Source organism: Chelonoidis abingdonii, chromosome 17 (genome assembly GCF_003597395.2).
Source record: "Chelonoidis abingdonii isolate Lonesome George chromosome 17, CheloAbing_2.0, whole genome shotgun sequence".
NCBI classification, from domain to species: domain Eukaryota; kingdom Metazoa; phylum Chordata; order Testudines; family Testudinidae; genus Chelonoidis; species Chelonoidis abingdonii.
Window position 1 is genome coordinate 32385903 of NC_133785.1, and position 21727 is coordinate 32407629.

At 45.4% G+C, this 21727-nt stretch overlaps 1 protein-coding gene across 1 annotated transcript in view; it reads left to right on the plus strand.

Annotated features, from left to right (window-relative positions):
* The first annotated feature begins 391 nt into the window (after nucleotides 1–391).
* The window catches only part of FRMD4B (FERM domain containing 4B), a 124637-nt gene continuing 103301 nt past the window's right edge, over nucleotides 392–21727 (plus strand). Inside the window, exon 1 of the mRNA XM_032772848.2 lies at nucleotides 392–622. Within this exon, the coding sequence (XP_032628739.1) occupies nucleotides 461–622 (162 nt within the window). The 5' untranslated portion in view covers nucleotides 392–460. The remainder of the gene's footprint in view (nucleotides 623–21727) is intronic.

The window sequence follows — 21727 nt, forward strand, 5'->3', positions numbered from 1 at the left end:
ACTATGCCGTAGATATGTGTGTAGTGCCTGCTGAGTATCAAAATTTGGAGAGTATTAATCAGGACTACTTCCCTCAATTCTTTTCCTGTAGTGTATGGACACGGGGTTGTTGTCAGGGCACATGGAAAAGGGGTTAAAATTTAATTAGAATACACAGTGGTGGCTACTGAAGCTTAACAGAGATTTATATAAGCTGTTAAGAAGTACAAGGCTGCTGTGTGAGCTTCTGGTTGGGCTGAGCTACTGCAGCCGTTGGCTGGACTTCAAGCAACACCCAGAGCATGCCTCCGTGTCTGCCCAGGAAGCACAGTGAAAGAGGAGTTTGTTTTAAGATTTGACCCTGGCTTCTCACAACAACCCTACCCTTTGCACTCTGTATAAAATGAAGCTGCTCTAACGGCAGGCGTTTAACTGAGTACACAGAGTGTGGCAGGAAGAGAGGATTTTGAAAAAGTAGATCATGGCTTCGGTGTTCATGTGCGGAGTAGAAGACTTGCTTTTTGGTGGGAGCCGGTTTCTTTGGAACTTGACAGTATCGACTTTGAGAAGGTGGTACACTCAGAGAGTGAGAGCTTGCCATCAAGTGATGAGAACATGGTGTGGTCTCAGAGAAGTTTATCAGGTAAACCTGTGGCAATTTTTGTTTGCTTTTAAAAATGCCAGAATATTATCTAGCAGAAATTTACTAATTCCTAGTAGTGGTGTGTGTGTGTATTCGATAACGTGATTAAAGAGTCATTTAATAAGACAGCACGTTTAGTATGAAGCTGTTAATTACTACAAAGTTATGCTTCCAGCCTCCCTTGTGTTAAGATAACTAGTCAGATTTGAAATCTACAAGTCTGAGGAGTCACTAAATATTTCTGTTCATATGATTGAATCAGCTCTGGGTGTCTGTGTTGTAAAATCACTGTTTGAGAGGTTGGTGCTGTGTAAAAAGCCTCTTGCAGGCTGATGTGTGGAAAATTGTTTTTTGAGACTGACTGTCCTTTCTATCATAGCCTTTCAAGAGACTCGTTAGTTGCTCTCACAGTCACTTGTACTTTGAAGCTGATAGGTTTGTCAATACATAGCCTGCATTTGCATCAGACTGTCTGAGGTAAAAATGCTGTGGCAGGAGAAACGGTCTGTAGCTTATTTTTTCTAGTTTATTTGCATTTCCCGAATAGCTATTAAGGGAAGTTCAATCGTAATATATCATAATATATATACTATAATACTTTGCATCATGAAATGGTTGTTGTCCAAGGAAAGAATGACCAACATTAGTCCTGAGATAACTGTACTATGAAGTATGCTTTAGCAGATACTCTCTTTACTACTTCATTTGCACCTGCCTTGCAAATAGGTTTCTGCATTTTTTTGTCTGCAAGTATTGTGTTATCCAATCACAATTGGAGCCAGATGGTTTTCTTTATTTGTTTTTCCTGACTGTAAGGCAGTGATTTTGTCTGATCACACCATAGGCGTAAACATTTATTACAATGAGACTGATTTTCCCCCTATGCATTGTATTCTAGCAAATGACGCAGTGTGTAGGAATCCTCTTCTCCAAAACCATCACTACGTAACTTCCGTCTGAAAGCCACTTAAAGTGGAAATCTGCCCCTAAATATGAAATCTTATTTAAATCTCTGTTATGCTCTAAAATGAAGGCAAGGTCTTCTGAATGTTAGAACATCAACTGGCTGCATTGCATAGAACCGCTTTTTATGATGTATGCCCAGCAAAATGGCCATATGGATGTATCTCATGTCCTTGAATTCCATTCCAACGAAGGCTGGCAATTGAACTGCCTGGACTCCTAAGGATACATTAAGAGGTATATGGTACAAAATGAAAAGTACATTCTTAGTTTTTACTCCATCTTTCTGAAGACAAAATCCTAGTCCTTAAGAAAGGCAAAATTGTTCTAGGTGGGAATTTTGCCAGAGTAAAGACTGAGGTTGGGTTTACACTTAAGTTATGTCAGCACTGCTATCTCAGTCATTCCTCACACCGCTGACCGACATAGCTATGCCAGCAAAACCCGCAGTGTTGACTCAGTTATATCGATAGAAGCGTGCTTCTGGCAACATAGCTAACATCATCCAGGGAGGTGAGGATCCTACACCAATAGAAATACTCCTTCTGTGGTGGCATAACTAGCCAATATAGGCTCTGTAAGGTAGCCATACCCTGACTCTGAGCAAGGACTTAATCCGTGTACTTTACTAAAGGGACTTTAAAACTTTTTTAAAAAAAAACTTTTAGAACCAAGGATCATGCAAATTTTTGGTTGTCCAAAGCTACTGAGTGTAACAATTGGTGCTGAGGGTTTAATCTTTAATTTTTTTTAGTCTTGTGCTCTGAGCCTACCACCACATGATTCTCCTTCTACAAAGAAGGCATGTGGCATCCTTTTAAAGAAACCTTCACCAACACATCCTTAGTATTTCTGGGCATTTTACGAAGTGAAAATGTGCACTCTGTGTCCTACTCCTGTGGTGCCAAACTGTGTACTTGCCCCACCCTGGAGTGCTAATGAAAGATGTGTTCCCAGCCGCAGTAGAGAGAGCAGAATGCCTCAAAAGGGCACTTGAATAGCATGATCAGCAGCTGGACTTAGGCGTGCTTCAGAAAAAATGTAACACTTGCTCACTGTGCCAGTGCTCAGCAGTTGTGGGAGGGGCCTGGCCACACCTCCAGTGTGTATACCACACCCCCTTTGGTGAAAGGACAGCTGCTAGATGCATTGGCGGGCCAAACAGCCTAGTGCACGGGTGGCCAACCAGTGGCTCCGGAGCCACATGCGGCTCTTCAGAAGTTAATGTGCAGCTCCTTGTATAGGCACTGACTCCGGGGCTGCAGCTACAGGCGCCAACTTTCCAATGTGCTACAGAGTGCTTGCTGCTCAACCTGTGGCTGTGCCACAGGCCCTGCCCCAACTCCACGCATTCTAGCCCCCTCCCCTGAGCCAGCTCTGCCCTCGCTCTTCCCCCCAGAGCCTCCTGCACATTACGAAACAGCTGATCGGGAGGTGCAGGGAGGGAGAGGGAGGCGCTGATCAGTGGGGCTGCCGGTGGGCAGGAGGCGCTGGGAGCGGGGGGACTGCTGATCTATTACTGTGGCTCTTTGGCAATGTACTCTGGTAAATTCTGGCTCATTCTCAGGCTCGGGTTAGTCACCCCTGGCCTAACACTTCAGGGAATGCTTGCTCTGTATGCTAGGCTTTGGGGTGTACTCACCCACCTGCGCAAATCAGGTTTCAATTCAGATTTTTAAATTGAGTTGTGTAATAATCATTCAGGCTTTATTTATTAATGTGGAAAATTGGTGAATGACTACACTGAACATTCCTTCCTTGGGGGTTGTATAAATGATGCACCACAATCTATTGCTTTAGGTCCTGGTTCTTCTCCCATTGAAGTGAATGGCAATCCTCCCATTGACTCCAGTGGGAGCAGGTCTGAGCCCATAATTGTTGCAATGAAATGCCATGAGTATATGTTTGAACGTCCGAGGGTCTAGTTAAAAACATAGTTTGATGGAGGGGGGTTGGTTTGGGTTGGGTTGATTTTTCTTTTTTGGACTGTGGAAGCACGAAATGATTAATTTGGGTACCTAGGCTCCCAAGGACTTTGCCAACATGCAACTGTATATATAGTTGCAGGGCAGAATTCGCGGCTGTATTACTCCGAGTTTACCCTAATGTAACTCCATTGACTGGGGTGGAGTAACACTGGCAAGAAGCTTGAGAATCTCAGATCTCAATGTAGTCTTGAACCTTAGCCTATATATAAGCAGGTTTCTCAGAGAGCAAAGGATGGTCCAGTGGTTAGGGCACTAGTCTAGGACTTGGGAGACCTGGGTTCATGTCCCTGTGCTGCCACATAGCCTTTTTGTGCCTTTATTAAATGGGGAACACTAGGGTTCTGGGAGGATAAATACATTAAAGTCTGTGAAGTGCTCTGATACCCCAATAATGGGGACCACATCAGTACCTCTGACAGGTTAATTACACAAAGGTGCATTTCTTTCTCATTCTTATACTAGTGAGTGGAACTGAACAGACACTTAATGTGATGGAAAAGGATTTAATTGCATGAAAATAATCACAGCCTTCTGGATTTCATTTGTGTCCATATTCCAGAGGTGAAATAAGACCGTATATAAAAGATTTGGCAATAGTCACTTCTTAATAAAAACATTGAAAGTGTAATTTGTTCATTGGCTTCAAATATTTCATCCTATATCTCGATTTCCAGGACATGCATGGTCTAACTAGCTAACAGCTGTGAACAATTAAGAAACCTAGCTACAGTGGTGTTCTTAGAGTAAATACAGTTTAAGACGAGGTGGATGGTATTAGAACTGCTGGTTGACTATGAAAAGTTTAGAGGTGATTAGATTTATGGGGCTCAACCACTAACCTGGGGCCAGTAACTTCTGTTTTTCAAGAGGGTAAAATGCCATTAGCTTTTTCATCACTATAAATCATCACGGTAAAGGGAGGGCCAGTAGGATTTTGTTTCATGGGCTTGTAAATTTTCATGACTGTCTTGCAAGGCTGAGTTGAAAGGGCGAATGAAGTGTCATTAGTATTCAGCCATGAGCCCAACAACCATGTTTAACCTAAAAAGAGAGCTGACTTTATCTGTCAGACGGAGAAATAAATACCCTAGAACTTCAGCACTAGGAGCTCTTGCCTACACCTTTCAACTTGATTCAGGTGAGGGGATTGTCATGTGGACAGAGTACCTGGAGGCCTCTGTTCTCGGTAGTGGCACAACAGAGACCTGCCTTGGAGACCTGACTGACTGTTCAGTGGCACCCACACGCTGAGGCACTTGCACGTAGGGACTTGCTCACTTTGGAGCCTGACGCAGAATTGGCAGTCTGTTTTTCACACAAAGAATCCCCAGTGGAGGAACTTGAAACTTTCTCTTCCTCAGGAGGCCTGTAATCACCTGTCACAGTTGTCAGCGAGCTGGGATGCTTATTTGCTCAGTCCTATTTATTTGGAAGAACTCCTGTGATGTAGGGAGGGAACATGATGTCCTATTTCACTCTTAAATAACCTCTGAACCCTGGATAAAAGAACAAAACATATCGTACATGAATTTCTCCTGTCACAGAGAACTGAATCTATATGCCAAGGAACCTTGTCTCTTCCATACAGCATAGAGCATCCAGGAGTCTGTCCTAGAAACAACATTGAAACAATGTGCAAAGTGGTGATGAAAACATTCTTTGCAATTTTGGCAAGTCAATAAGAGCAAATACCATTAGGGCTTCGACAAAAATCCCAAGTGAAAAATGCAGCTTAGACATCTCTAAGCACGGTACCCATTTGGTTGGGGGAGGGAGGAAAGAGGGGTGACATCTTTGCAGTAATATCTGTAGCTCTCTGGGCTGGTAGCAGGGCCACTGGGAAAAATTACTGAAAACTCTCTGAGGTGCACAAGCTCATTTAAGCATCTATGGGTGTCAGGGACATTTCTTCCAATGTAAAAATAATGTGATGTCATTTGCCTCAAATAAACAGATTTCTCTCTTCTTAAGTTAAAGGACATCTGTGTTTTATCTAATTTCAGTGCAAGTAAAGAGAACTGGGCTAGAACATATGATGTAGGATCCCCTCTCTCTCTTTGAGACTAATGAGCAATGTTAGATATATGAACCTGCTATACCAGCGCTTTTCCCACATTGTGGTTATTTGTCATACTACCGGCCTGATTATCAATGGGACCCCAAACTACCTTGCATATTACTTTGCATGCATGTATCCCAGAGCGTTCTCTTCCTATCAGGCAATATCATGCTCTGAGACCATTGGGGCAAATTGAGGACATGTGGACAAGTGGGTTTTGCAAGTTAAAACACACCTGACTCCAGGCTCAGCTGTTAATGTTGGCATGTGTGGGTGTGTGTACATAAGAGGAGAAACCATTCTGATGCCCAAGGAAAATCATGCAATAAAAATCTGAGGCACCATTATAAATGTATGTCATAAAAACAGAGGAGGGAAGAGGCACCTCTGAAACTAGATTTATAAGTGAACAACTTATGTCTGTCAGAGTCTGATCTGCAGGTACATATGCTGAACTTATGTGATTTATATAGACAAAGCTCATTTTAACCTCAGGGAGATTGTTTCCTCCAGGTCAGGTGAAGAAATTGCTGATGAAGCAACAGTGCAGAAGCTTGGCACTCCATATTTCTGCTCCACACCTCATTTGGGGTGGAGGAATAAGAGAGGAAATGGACAATTTCTGCTTCCCTATGGTGCAAATGCAGTTAGTTTGGACAGCTATAACTACTCATTTCCTGTACTACTCCACCCTACCATCTATTTTTCTTACAAATATTGACCAAAAATGTGAGACTTTCTAGTTTTTCCTTTTCAAGGTCGTAGAAGAAAAGGCCTGAGGAGTGTTCCATAGGCTGAGCCTGAGGAGTGTGGAATACTCAAGGGAGTGGGAGTTTAAGCATGTTCAACACCTCACAGGATACAGCCCAGTGCTTTTGCTCCTATGAGTCTTCAGAATACCTAGGTCCATCTTGATGGGCTGAGAGTTTCAAAAGTGACAACTGAGTTGAGTGTCCTCATGTTTGGAAGCTCAACATGAGATACCTTTAAAGGGGCCTCATTTTTAGAAAGTGCTGAGCACTTTTTAAGTGTCTCTAGCTTAGCACCCAGGATCATGAGTCTCTTTTGAAAACCTTTGCTGTGGTTATAGGTCAGCTTTGCAAAGGGATTTGAATCAATGCAATTACGCCTTTTGGAAATATTTTTTCTGTATTTTTGTTTTGGACTTTCCTACTGGTTATTTAAAAGGTCCCTTTTTTCCCCAAACACCCTACGCACGCAGAGAACATTCCGACACAGTACAATGGTTTTCTTTTTAATCAGTAGCTGAAAGCAAGTTTTAAACTATTTTAACACCGTCTGAAGTCTTGAGAACAGAGCTTTGCTCAAGGCACACCCCGCCCTGTCAGTTCAGAGTTAGGTTTAATTTTACAAACTTGACTTTCCAAAAACAACTTTCCGAATATCTCTGCCAGACACGTTTCCACTTGAGCTCATGATAGAACAGTTTCTGTTTGGAAGAGTTTGTTCAAATGAAATAATTTTTTTGCGCTGCCCCTTCCCTCCCATTTTAGCAGACAAACTTCATAAGCAGACTCTGAGCTTCATCTCATTTCCTTCTAGATGCCGCAGTGCCAGTTTCAAAACAGTGACCTCTATTCACTAGCCATTTATATTAGCTGTAATTTTTTTCAGTCTGATGTGGTTCACTAATACGTTAACATTTCAAATGTAGCTGGTGTTAGTTTTCAAAAACAAACTCTTATAGAGGGATCCAATTGGGAATCTCCTTGTATTTCATTTCCACAGATATTTCAGTCTTCTCCAGAACATCTGGTTAATTCCCCTTCGCTGGGTGACGGGTTTGCATAAGTGGAATTTGGGGCAAACTTTAGCTCACTGTGTTTCTCCATTTCTGTTTGTCCTTTTTCGTTTCTATCGTTGTCTTTCCATTTGCCTGTGTTCTGTAAAGATCAAATGGACAGTGAATGCTTAAAATAATAATGCAATATCTTTGTCTTCTAGTTTTACTGTCCCTAAAAATCAGGGCATCACTCTTAAGACATCGGAGTCATAATTAGTCATCAGTAATTCTACTGATCTCCTGTACAGATGGAGACAAGCACATTCTCAGTGACTGCAAAGAGGATAATTTTATCAGCATTGAGATAGATTAGCTTAAGTTATCCTTCCACACAAACACACATGCACATTCATTCTTTGTCTCTCTCTGTAAATGATCATTTCTTTAGATTTGTACAAATGCTTTAAAATAACTAACGTAAAAATACAAGACAAGTAATACCCTGAATGTAATCCATTCTAAGCCTCCATCAGCAAGCCATGCAATGTAAAAACTCAAATTGCTGCCCTCTGCCAGCATCCTTATAATTCTCCCCCTCCCTATTTTCCGATGTCCAGGGAAAATATATATACTTTGTTATGTGCCCTGAAAGTCATTAGATCTAGGCTATTTCAGAGCAAAGGAGGAGCAAATTCCAAAGCAGTTAGGCTCATTGTAAAGAATCCCCTGAAAGGAGCCCTTTTTTTATTTGTCCCGACAGTGCACCCTAGGTTGAAAGTCTATGCAGATCTCTAGTGTAGCTGTATACCACAGGAAGAGAGGCAGCCTTTCCAGTAGGAAGGGTCTAAGCCGCTTATAGGTCAATTCCTTAAACTTCACCCAGAAATCCTGAATAAGAGTACCAAGGGCGACATGCTTATTTTCAGCCTTTTTATTTTTTTTAAGTGTACTAATTTCTTGTCATGCAAACTCTGTCTGCCTCTGTCTTGATGGGGTGGAATGTGCTATTGTATCTGATGCGACCTGCTGCAGGAGAAATTCTTGCATACAGCCAGCTCCTTGGTTGATACACAGGGGAAGAGATCAAGAGATTGGAGAATCATGTAGGAGTAAGTGGGAGTACATTTAAGGGCAGGGGCTGGAGATATAAAGAGGGGGTGTGCAAAGCTGAGGGAGAGAACAAGGAAAGAAAGTGGGATAATGGGATGAGGAGGAGGAGGAGGGAGGTGGAAAATAAGGATGGAGAGCGAGAGAGAGAGATGGAACAAAGAGGACAGAAAATCAAATCCTGTTCCCATTGAAGGGTATGGCTAAACTCCCATCCACTTCAGCTAGAACAGGAAGATATTTCCCAGAATGAGTAACACTAAGAAAGAGGGAAGAGCAGGGAAATAAGCAGGAATAAGAGGATAGACAGACGTGTGGGGAAAAGAGGGAAGAAGGGTTGTGGTTTGTCCCACCTCCCCACCCCCCCAAAGAAAGGAAGGAGTTCCTTAACGATATTTTACCTGCTGGAAAGGTGGCAACCCTCCGTCAAGGCAGGTTCCCACCAGGGAACACTAGAGCCTGACTTTATAGCTGCATTCACAATGCTGCATTTGTTGCTCGCAATTACCACAGTTGCATGTTCAGAGCGGGGAAGGGGGTGTAAGAGCCAGTTGTGAGTCTAAGTTTCTATTTGCATGTCCAATCACAGCAATTGCACCCACACATTAGACATGAAATTGCACATATGTATTTTTAAAATTTGACTCCATAGTGGCAAATTTAGCCCTGTGTAGATGAATAACTCCATTGATGTCAACCAATAAGTAACTGTTCTCCCCACGCCTGAATTTGGCTAGGAGTGGGGTGTCGTCATAGAGCTGGCTATGGATTATGCCTCAACTGAAAGGCCTGATGCTACAAACCCTAACCACCATAAAGGAATGCTGCTCCCAGTGGCATTCCCAGTTGCAGAACTATAGCTCGCTACTAGACTCCTACTACTTTTGCCCTTGTAAGCAGTTAAAATACTGCATGTCCCTATATCTCCATGCCAGTGCCAGATTAACTTTGTGGTCCCAGCGCCAAACATGGGGTGGATCCAGGGGCAAGAGCACAGTTGGGGGTTGGTTCCCAGAGTGAGGCAGAAGTCGTAGAAAAGCACAGTGTGGGGTGAGGGGCGTGTCAGTCCCTGGCCAGAGCGAGGCAGGGGCTGGGGACAAAAGGGCAAGGCAAGGCGGGTGGACAGGATCCCCGCCCTTCCCCCCACCCCCGGGGCAGCGCGGAGCCAGTAACTACCTCTCCTCCAGAGCTAGGTCCCTAGGAGTCAGTTCTCTCTCTCTCCAGCTGAGCTGCAGCTCCTCTAGACAGCAGCAGCTGCTCTTCCCCCCTCCTGGCGGGGCGGCTCATTGCAGTCACTCCTGTAACTGGACTGGACACTGTCCAGTCCATGTTTCGAGTGAACTTACTCGTTGAAAACCGGACAACTGGAAACAGAGGCACTGAGACAGGGGGCCATGGCCCCATCACTTATTTTTTCTGCCTCAAGGGTGAGCCAGGGGGTGCAGGGTGTGTGTGTGTGTGTGGGGACAACAGAGAGGAGCGAGCGGCAGGGTCTCGGGGGAAGAGGTGCAGTGAGGGGGGACCTTGGGGGAAGAAGTGGAATGGGGTGGAAAGAGGTGGGGCAAGGGTGGGGTCTCAGGGGAGGGGGACAGGGCCAAAGTCTGGGTGCCAGTGGCCCACCTACTTCTAGGGAGCTTCCGGCAGTCATGCCTGGGAACCCTAATGGGCCCTTCTGAGTGTGGGCCTGCTTTGAGGGTGCCATTGTAAACTTGGTAGTCCTCCCTGCACTCAGAGGTACACTGTGTATATTTTTTCAGATTCTGATCTTTGTTCCCTCTCAGAAAACCTGCATGTGCCCGATGCGTACAACCGAATTATGCAGTGCCATCCTATGCTGGGAACCTCCCAAAGGCTTTGCAGCCTTCTCTCTTTCTTGCCACATGTCCCTGTTATTCCTGACCCAGGAGGTTGTTCCATTCAGGGCAGAAGTTGGCATCACACTGGTAACAGTCACATTTTCTGTTGCTGCTAAAAGGAAAAATGACTCACTGTCTAGTTTCCATCTTGGTTCTTGGGTTTTTTATGAAATGAACACACTTTTTTTTTTTTACTAAAACCGTGTCAGCTGTGACCCTTTCATTTAACTGCTGCAACCCTGATTTGTAACAGATTGAATCTGTGTGAACAGCAGAGCATTACTTCTGCAATGTTGCCAACTCTAATTATTGTATTATGTGTCTCGTGATCCTGGGTACTATTCTTAAAGCATCAGCTCCTGGAGTCACATGATCAGGTGGGAATCTCAGCTTGCATTTAAAAAAAAAAGAAGTGTGAAAACATGATCACAATGCACCCGAAAGGCTCAAAAGACAGAAGGCAAAAACAGAGAACCAAAAAGATGTATTAGAAATCTCATGATTTTTAAACTAATCTCATGGTTTTGGGGGCCTGACTTGTTTTGGGGCCCCAGTTGTTAGAAATCCAATTTTAGACATGTAAGGCTGCATTTTCAGAAGTGTTGAGCATTTGAACTTCCCATTGATCTCAGCTGAAGTTGCAGGTACCCAGCAGCTCTGGAAATCGGACCCTAGGTGTCTCAATTTGGAGATTTGTGATAGGGTGTACAAACCCCACACTGGGCCCAAAAGTGTTAAAGGACACTACTGGACCCAGATACCCCCATCCCTCCAGTCCAGCAGAGCATGCTGTGGCTAGAGTAGCAGATTAAAAGGAGAGCAGAACCCCAGGGGAAAGGAGATGAGAAGGTGAACTGGCCGGAGGGAAGATAAAGCCTTCTCCTGGAACCCGGATGGAAGTTTGACCCTGAGGTGGACCACAGCACTGGTAAGGATCCCAGATAATCTTCTCCAACCCCGCTTCAAGAACCAGCAGGCCCTGTGGGGCTCTGCTCATTCTGGACTCTGTTAAATTCTGGATTATTGGGACTATGCCCCAAGCAAAGGAGGGTATAAGTAGGAAGTGGCCCAGGATGGCACACTAGGCATTTCAGCGTGGAGGATGTTACTGGTGCAGCTCCCCAACGGGGCTGGGACCTTGTGGAGAGGGAGGATTGGGTCTCCTTTACCAGGCCTGGTTGAGAGCATGGCTGCAAAGTAGATTGAGACTGTGTCATCTCTGGCCAAAGGGTAGGAGCCAGATATCTCTGCCCTCCTTTTGCCTGGGAGATGAGACTGGAAACCAGGTGTGTTAACCAGTAGGCCACCTGGCCCTCTGGGGACTCCACTGCAGAGCTGCTTCTGAAAATTTGGGCCTAAGAGTCTGACTACTGATTTCAGTGAGAAGATCAGGCCCTAGTGCAGGGGTGGGCAAACTACGGCCCACGGGCCGACTCCAGCTCCTCGGGGCTTTGGTTCCGGCCTGTGGTATTGCCCCTCATGGCATTGCAGGCTCTGTGCTGCCCTGCAGAAGCAACCGGCACCACTTCCATGCAGCTCCCAGGCGGGGGGCAGAGGGGTCTGTGTGTTGCCCTTGCCTCCAGGCACCTCCCCCTGTGGTTCCCCATTCCCGGCCAATGGGAGCTTCAGGGGAAGGTACTTGGAGGCATGGCAAGGGCAGCACATGCAGAGCCCTATGCGCCCCCCCCTTCCCCCACCGGGGCCACAGCACTTCCTGAAGCAGGGCTGGGGACAGGGCAGGCAGGCAGGGAGCCTGGCCTGGCCCCGGTGCGTGCCAGTGCCACCCTGGAGCTGCTTTAGGCAGGGCCGGCTCCAGGCACCAGCTCAGCAAGCAGGTGCTTGGGTCGACCAAGGGGAAAGGGCGGAGAGTCGCGCTCTTCAGCAGCAATTCGGTGGCAGGTCCCTCGGTCGCTCTCGGAGGGAAGGACCTGCCACCAAATTGCTGCTGATTGTGATTGCGGCTCCTCCCCCCTCCCGTCGCTTGGGGCAGCAAAAACCCTGGAGCCAGCCCTGATTTTAGGTAAACAGTGCAGGGCTGGAGCCTAAACCCCTCTTGCACCCTGCCCCGCAACTCCCTGCCCTGAGCTCCCTGCTGCACTGTGCACCCCAGCACCCTGCCCTGAGCCCCTTCCTGTACTTTGCATCCCTCCTGCACCCCAATCCCCTTCCCTGAGCCCCCTCATATACCCTTCCTCTTCCCCAGTCCCTTGCCCTGAGCCTCTTCCTGCACACCATGCCCCCTCCCGCACCCCAACTCCCTGCCTCGGCCCTGCATATAGTTTTCCCACCCAGATGTGGCCCTCGGCCCAAAAAGTTTGCCCACCCCTGCCCTAGTGGATGTGCTCTGGGCTAATTAATTTTAATTATTTTAAGTGTGGTAATAAGGAACACAAAAATGGAAAAATACTGAAGAGATATTCCATGCATATGTAGCTATTTCCCTGTATAATTCCGAGCTCAAGCAACTGTCAGCATGAAAAGAAAAATATCCTCTCCAGTTCCCACTATGAACCTCTTGTTTTGTGTTCAAAACTCCTATCAACTTCAGTGATAGTTCCGCCTACCCGCTTCAGAGGCCAGATCCAGAGTCCACTAAAGTTGATGGAAACGTACCAGTTGACTTCAGTGGGTTTGGTTCAGAACCAGAATGGGCTAAACCCTGTGGCCCTTGTGTGGTAATCTAGCCTCCCAGTCCCAGACCTGAACTTTAGCGTCCACAATCTGGTCCTGTCCCAAACCTGGACTTTTGCGTCCTAAATTTGGGGGCTTACCTGAAACTTCCCCAAGCTCACTACCAGCTTGGATATTCTAGCTGCCACCAGATCAGGAATTGATGGGGCCTGATCCCCCCTTTCCTCTCTCTGGTGTCCCCAACCCTTCCTTGGGGGGACACCCAGATTCCAAATCCCTTGGATGCTAAAAGCAGGGGAAAAAATCCCTTCCCCCCCCTCCTTCCCAGGCTTGCCAAGAAACCGGTTTCTCTGCTTCCCAAGAGATAAGCGTTCTCTACCCTCAGGACAATTGAGATGCAAAATACCAACAGCTTGGCTTTGCCTTTCCCCGTGCCTGCCTTCCCGTGAGGGAGACAGGTACCTAATACAGAGGTGATTCTTTTTATCTTTCCCCGTAGCCTGCTCTTTCCCTGAAAGCAATAGGAAAATAGCCCACAGCCTGGCTGTTCCCTTCCCTTTGCCTCCCTAGGAAAAGAAACTTCCACACGTTTTAAAAGAAAAGTTTATATAAAAAAAAAGAAAGAAAATATAAAACAATAATCTTGCCTTAAGAAACTCAATACAGGCTCTTGCTTATAAGAAAATATGAAGAAACAGTCCGATTTAAAAGATAGCCCAATTAAACCAGTCCAACCAATCCACATACATGTAAATACCACCCAAAGCTCCTCATAGCCGAATTGCTTGGGGTTTCTTTGTACTCACAGATGTGTAGGAGACACTTGGAGATAAGATGCAGTTAGGAGAAAGCTTGTTAACTCACAGCCGAGAAAACAAAAAAGACCCCGAGTATACAAATTCCCTCCCCTGACTTTAAACAATCCAGTTCTCTGATTGGTCCTCTGGTCAGGTGTTTGGTTACCCTTTCCAGGTAAAAGAACTTAACCCTTACCTTACCTATCTACTTATGACACCTTGCTCAGTGTTTACTCGGCCACCATTCCAGTTGACATTGGGTTCAATGGGCCAGATTTTCAAGTGGTACAAATCAGTGCAACTTCAAAGGCAGTGTGCAGATTTACACAACTAGAGACTGTGGCCTGGTGTCCGCAAGAAGTGTACACTGTGGTGAAGGTGGGGGGCAGGGTATTGTCTCCTAAAAATACAAGGCTACATTTTCAGAGGCTGGTCTCCCTTTTGCAGCCTCTGTGCCTGCATTTGTGGGAGCAAATTTGATGTCTTGTCTCTTTAGTACCCGATGCAGGTGCAGCTCAAATAGCTGACATCATAAATCCTGAGATTTATGCCCACAAATAATTTTTTCAGGCTCAGATTGTGCCTGTAGAAAGGAGGTTGGACTTCAGCTATTCAAATACTTTACGCCAAAGTGTGTCATAAAGTGTCATTCAGCATTTACAGTAGAACAAACCACATTCTCTGCATATAATACTGTTGCCCCTTCCTCTCACACCAGTGTCCCTTTCTGACACAGCCACTACCCCTCTATCTGGTAGTTGCAGATGGCTGGGACCTTTCAGGTTAGTATCCCAGTAGAGGAGAAGTCAGTGAGGCAGAATCTAGACATAGCTAAGCGTAACTTGTTTGTTTACAAGCAAACAGCCGACCTGGAACAGAGGTGATCAAACAGCATGCAGAGCAATCCCTTCGTCCAGGAATCACAGCCCAACATCAGTGCCCCCCGTATCTAGGGAGCAACTCTGCCTCAAGGATTAACTCTAATCAGAGACCAAGGCAGAGGGTGAATTCTCCTGGTGTTAGTTGAGCAACACTTCCAGAAGGTGCCTTTTATACAAACCTTGCCAGTCCAAAAACTAACAATGCACCATGTCCTTTCCAAAAGTCAGATTTTGTTCTTGTCCTTCGCATGTGAGTTTGGAAGGTTTTATGTAATAGCATCCCTTAGGGGTGCCTGCCATAACAATACCTGCAGCTTCTCCTCCATCACTGGCATTGAATTGGAATGAATAGTAGTTCTTTTAATGCCCAGTGTCTGAGCACAGTTCGCACTTTGGTCTGAGGCTAGAAAGCAACTTCCATGCCAAGCAATGAAGTTCTAAGCTCTAGGAATGTATGATGCAGTCTTCCTTATATACAGGCAGCTTCTGAGCATCGCAGCATTGCTTATTTGGACTGGAGAAATAAGATACTGCAGGGCCTAGAAACCAGGGGTACTCAATAGGTGGACCATGTGCCAGATCTGGACCACCAAACGCTTTTGAAAAGACCCCCAAATCTTTATATTTACTTATTATTATCAACGTTGTTGTTATATTTATTATTCTCTCTGGAGTCTGGACCTTGTCTATACTTTGACCAAGAAATTTGGATCTTGACAAAAAATAATGGATTACCCCTGCTTTAGGCCCAACGTTCAATCAGGCCATTAAGGACTGGGGTAGGAGGGGATGGAGTTTAGTGTCAATTCTAACGTATCCCTACCATTGCCCCATCCACAGATTTCTGATTGAGGTTAAGAGGTGTCTCTGTGCCATGCGACAGACAGCCTTTCCTTTTTAGCAGGGGCAGCCCCAATTTTGAGCCAAATTTTTAACTTTTTGTCATTCTCTCCCTCTGAAAAGTTTTGCTGGTTTAACATACAACAGTGCAGTTAAAAGCAGACATGCTAAACCTGTGGGAAAAAATGCAAAAATTGGGCTTGTTTTTGGCTTAATTGGCTTGTGAGTTGCTTGTTGGGTAGTTTAGGCTTGTAGTTTGTTTGACTTGTAGCTTGTTGCTGCTTTTTTTTTTTTTTTGATCAGCTCCTGGCAAGCAGAGGCAAGATGGGGAGAGAGTAAGGGGTGCATAGTGGGCCCACCACAGTCCCAGACTGCATGTCGGGTCACACAAAGAATTGGGGCTCTTAGGGATTGACTTGTTTGGGCTTTGTTTTGAAATGGGATTAGCTTGATTTTTGGCTTGTTGTGAAAGTCGGGGTGCTTATTTACCACGTGAAAGTTGGCAACTGTGATTAAAAGGTGTCCCTGGTTTCCTCCCAAATATTCCTACAGATAACTCAGGATTAACAGGTGTGCACGTCAGAGGCAAGGTACAGATATTTGGCTCTTAGTTGGCCGTTGAGATTAGTTTGTCCCCAGCCCACTCATAGATGTACAGAAGCATCTGGGCTTCAGAAATGGCTGGAGCAAGTACTAAACCCAGATCTCCTTTAAACCTCAGCTCTGCACTCCTGTCCATTGCCCCTTTCTGCCCCTGCACTGTGGGCATGGTGTAGAGCTGGCTATGCTGACTCCAATACTCAGCTGCCCTTTTAAGGAAAAATCTGCAGCTGGGGGAAAGCTAGGCTCTGACCCCAGTGAGAGGGCTTGTTGCCACTGGGCTGGTGTGTTCTAAGATGACTTTGGTAGATGCTGGGTTTTAATTTTCATAGGTTAATTTGATCGCAAAAAGGGGTATTGTTACAAAATAATAATCAAAAACTGATTTTTTTCTCCCTTTCAAATATCAGACTTCAACATCTTGCATCCCTTGACTAGTGCTGGAAGGGCTTTTGTTTCTGAATCTGTAATCAAAGCAACAAACAGTAAGGTCATTTCCTTGAGATTATACAGCAACGGAAGAAGTCAGGGATTGTGTGTCCCCACTTCCACTGGCTCGGACTGAGAGAAAAATACCAAGGCTTAGTACATGCACTCTTTGATGTGTAACTTTTTGGGTTTCTCCAGTCCTTTTAAGCTACCCGAGTTTGTGGCTTGGAGGTAAGAGAATACATTTATTTCTGATGCTTACCAGCTGCAGATAACGTTGTTTATTGCTGTTGCATTGTGTCCTGACTTAAACAGAACAGAGCTCTGCAGAGTTAGAGTTACAGGCAGCAGGGGAGCGTGAGGACAACAGAAAACAAAGTGAGCTTGCTCTTGGATCCTTTCAGGGTGCAGACTTAAAACATTTGTGTTAGCTCTTTTTCTAAAGATTAGCTCTCCTAACTTTACTGGCATCTTCTGAACTCCAGCATGGGGAGTGTGTGTTTGTTTACTCTCAGCATTTACATCTGCTTTCCCTGCCATTGTTCTAATCACTGCTTTGGCTTTTTTTAATGAAAATGCTAAATCTAAACCAGCAACTTTGCTGCTGTAGATCAGGTCCATCCTTTTCGATTTCACAGAAAATGCATTTTCAGCTTTTACCATGATAAACTGCTTTGAAATACTACTTCAAAACTATGTTACTCAACACGGAGCTAGTCCTGAGGAAAGGCAGTCAGTAACTGGCACAGTAGCCTCTTTCAATTTGTAAATGTTCAAAGTCTCATCAATAAGATCTCTGCTCCTCCATCCCTGCTACATCTTATGAAAGGGTTGGCACCGAAGGTACGGCAGGGCACATGGAACTCATTAACAGCCTTTCGGAAGGCTCCTTTGATCAGACACCCTCGTTCTCCTTTCAGAAAGAAGCGTGGAAAGTCCAGTTCTGTCAAAACCATTTAAATGGCTAACAATGTGTGTGTCACCCAGGCAAGCCAGCGCATCAAGATGTAGCTACCCTCAGAAATTCTGTTTGATGATGAGGACGCTCATTAATGGATCATGAGGCTAAATCTTTGCCTTATTCCAGAAGGGTGTTTTTTCTTCTGTACTTTTAAAGCCAATTCAGGTGGCTCCCTCTGGCATAGCCTTTTTTCCTTTCTGGCTTACCTAATGTCTGTTCAAGACTGGCGACTGTTCTCCTGAGGGACAGCGCCAAGAAAAAGAGGAAGGCTGCCAAGTGTGCATGGCACTGAGGCTGGGACAGAAGGTGCAGACAGAGTAGGCAGGGTGAGAAGGGAAGCAGGATTTTAGGGGGGAGCCATAGAGGAAGAGAAGGATCCTGCAGAAGGAGTTGGCGAGGCACTGGGGAAGGAAGGGGAGGTGGGGGGAAGGAAGTGAAAGAACTGAGAGGGTGTGAGCAGCCTTCCAGGGAGGAAAGGCTGTTGTGGAGAGAACAAGGAAGGGAGTCTGGGAAAGGTGAAAAACTGCACAGAAAGGGAGGCAGTGACTGCAAGGAAAGGGAAGATGCTACAGGGAACCTGCTAGGAAGGCAGGAATGGATTGGGCCTTGAGGAACCACTGTAGTGCCTCAAGCCCTCCCTCTGCCATGGGCTTTTGAGGCTAGGACAAAAGCAGTGAAGAATCGCTGAGGGAGCAAGAGATGCCTCTGAGGAAGTGCAGGGAGCAAACATGGGAGGTGGAGTGGGGAGGCAGGCAGTCAGGCAACATATGTGAAGCCATCAGAGAAGAAAAGAGATCTGGGAGAGGGGAAGCGGCATGCCATGGGGAGAGAGACAAGGACTGCAGTGACAGCAGAGCGTGGTGATCCACTGGGCCTGGAGAAAACCTCTCTCCAAGAGCAGATTTAGTCTTTATTTTGTAACTGCTCACGTACCCCAGCAGGCCAGTTTCCATTTCAGGTGGGGCAGGGATAGTCTCTTGGATGCTGACAAGTATTCTGCCAACCCGAAGATTCTAAGATATTTTTTAAAAGCAGCAAAGAATCCTGTGGCACCTTATAGACTAACAGATGTCTGTTAGTATTGTGTAGCCTCAATGCGCTGTTCAGACCTGAACTCATCATTTCTCATGGTACCCTGGGTAAAGATTATGAGCCGTCTGTTAGTCTATCAGGTGCCACAGGATTCTTTGCTGCTTTTACAGATCCAGACTAACACGGCTACCCCTCTGATACAAGATATTTTTTGTGTCATTCATTCACTCTTGATTGCTTTTGTTTTTAAAAAAAAACTGGGAGGCTGTGCGGTCGGCAAGAATGAGCACAGGGCTGCGAGTTGGGTGATCCTGAGTCCTGCCCTCTCTCTGTTACTGAATTTTACTGTGTAGATTTCAGCAAGTCACTTCACTTTAGGGTCTCAGTATCTCCGTTTGTAAAAGGGGGCTCATAATCTTTACCCGGGGTACCATGAGAAGTGATGAGTTCAGGTCTGAACAGCGCATTGAGGCTACACAATACTAAGTAAAATATTAGGGAAAAAGAGACAGTTACTTAAAAAAAAAAAAAAAAAACACAGCCAAGAAATGAGGAATTGATAATCTCTCTAGTGAACACAATTTGGGCACCTAGGCTCACTAGTATTCAGAAGGTAGAATGGACAGCGCCAGTTAAGGGTTTGTCTTCATGGGGAAACTTACCTGTAAAATTATACCACTATAGTTAAACCGGTATAACTCGATATGTGGACAATCTTATTCCAAAGTAACCGCACAAGGAGTTATAGTGGTATAGTTATTACGGTACATCTCCCTGTGTAGACAGGCCCTGAGAGGAGACTGTCTCCAGTGCTGTTACCCTCTCCATGGTCCAAGCTATGTTGTGATAAACTGCAGGTGACAACAGTGAGAGAAGCTGAATGTGAAGGGAAGGTATGTAAAGTAGGACCGAAATATTTCGGCCACTAACTAGGAGAAAGGAGAGGAGATAGGGGCTGGGAGGAAGGAGGAGGAGGAGAATTGGTCACAGATACCCAAGGAGTTGACCTAATAGGATGATGATGATAATTAATATTTAGTGCTTTTCATCAGGAACTCTCAAAGCACTTTACAAAGGAAGTCAGTATCTTTATCCCCATTTTGCAGATGGGGAAATAGAAGGACGGAGAGGTTAAGCAATCAAAGCCAGGGGTCCCTTGACTTCCCAGTCCTGTGCCATACTGTTGACTCTGCCTCTAATGTATCGTATCTGTATCAGCCACGACAGCTTTGGGTGTTCAAGGGAAGGGAGAATGTTTTCCTTATAGCAATGGGCCCGAAACTGGTGTCACTCAGCTATTGCTTAATTATCACAAGAGTTACCCAGTGTCACGAGCTTTTTCACTAGCTCCCAGGAGATTTTGTCATGACTCCTTGGAACAAAACATTACCATGGCCCCCCTGCATGGTAACAACACTATTACCGTGAGTGGCAGCATTGTGTATGATAAGTATGCCACTAACAAGCACTGATTTATAAACTGTGTTACTGCCAAGGAAAGCAGATGTTCTGTGAAGTTTTGCATTGACTCAGTGTTTATTGCAGATTTGCACTGAGTGCTTCCTATTAATTTTCCTGACTTTTAACTATGGAGTTTTGAGGCCTGTGTTTGTCCCATTTTGCTGTTGGTTTCCCATGAAGTTAGGGGCATACCGAATTCACGGCCGTGAAAAATGTGTCACGGACCGTGAAATCTGGTCTTGTGCATACTTTTACCCTATACTATATAGATTTCAGGGGGCAGACCAGCGTTTCTCAAACTGGGGGTCCTGACCCAAAAAGGGACTTCAGGGGAGGGGAGTGTTGCAAAGTTATTGTAGGAGGAGGGGTTGCAGTATTGCCACCCTTATTTCTGCACTGCCTTCAGAGCTGAGTGGCCAGAGAGCGGCGGCTGCTGTTGGCCGAGGACTCAGATCTGAAGGGAGCAGTGCAGAAGTAAAGGGTGGCAGTACTGTGACCCCTGTACAATAACCTCGTAACCCACCCTCCACCCGAGCTTCCTTTTGGATCAGGACCCCTACAACACTATGAAATTTCAGATTTAAATATCTGAAATCATGAAATTTACAATTTTTAAAATCCTATGGCCATGAAATTGACCACAATGGACCGTGAATTTGGTAGGGCTCTACACATAGTTCTAAGTATGGCAGAATAATCCAGCCACCGCCAATGGCATGTATGTATTTATTGTGAAATGTTTCCATTTCCAAATTTCTTTATTTAAAGAAACCCCCTCCCCCTTCAGAAATGGGTTGTTCCTCCAGGAAGAGAGCTAACCTTTCCCCTCATCAATCAGATTTTGGAGGATTTCTCTCTCAGGAAGATAATAATACCTCCGAATGTTAGGGGAGCCTATGTGCCGACTGGCTGGAGAGACTGGACACTGCTTGTCAGCTACGAAGGGTGGGGCCTAAGGAGCAAGCAATGGGCATGCTGCATTCCCACAAACGCACATATGCCTACGGTGCTTCAGAACCCTGCCTCAGCATCTTAACTGCACATTTTGCTTGGTTTGCCTGTGCAGATGCCAGTTTGCATGCACAAATGTGACGGTTTGCAGAATGCATGCAGACAGTCAACAACATTGGCATGACTGTGTTGTGTACGTTAAACTATGGTCTATAGCAGGGGTAGGCAACCTATGGCATGCGGGCCAAAGGCAACACACAAGCTGATTTTCAGTGGCACTCACACTGCCCGAGTCCTGGCCACCGGTCCGAGGGGGCTTTGCATTTTAATTTAATTCTAAATTAAGCCTCTTCAGCGTTTTAAAAACCTTATTTACTTTACATACAACAATAGTTTAGTTATATATTAGACTTACAGAAAGAGACCTTCTAAAAATGTTAAAATGTATTACCAGCATGCGAAACCTTAAATTAGAGTGAATAAATGAAGACTTGGCACACCACTTCTGAAAGGTTGCCGATCCCTGGTCTATAGCAACAGGAAATGCAGCCTCAGCTGTAGGATCACCTGACAGCATTTGCAGAAATTATTAGTCAGTTACCATTCTAGTGACCTCATATCGCATTAATGTTTCCCCGGTTTTGGCAATATGTGTGTACCGTGTCCTTATTTTGGAATTCTGCACGTTCTGTCACTATGGCAGCTCTGGGACTTTTGTTTGTTTGATTTTCATCACAGTATGCTGGTCATTAAGGATTTTTTCAATGTCTCTCAAATTCAAGCGTGACATAACTTTCCACTGACT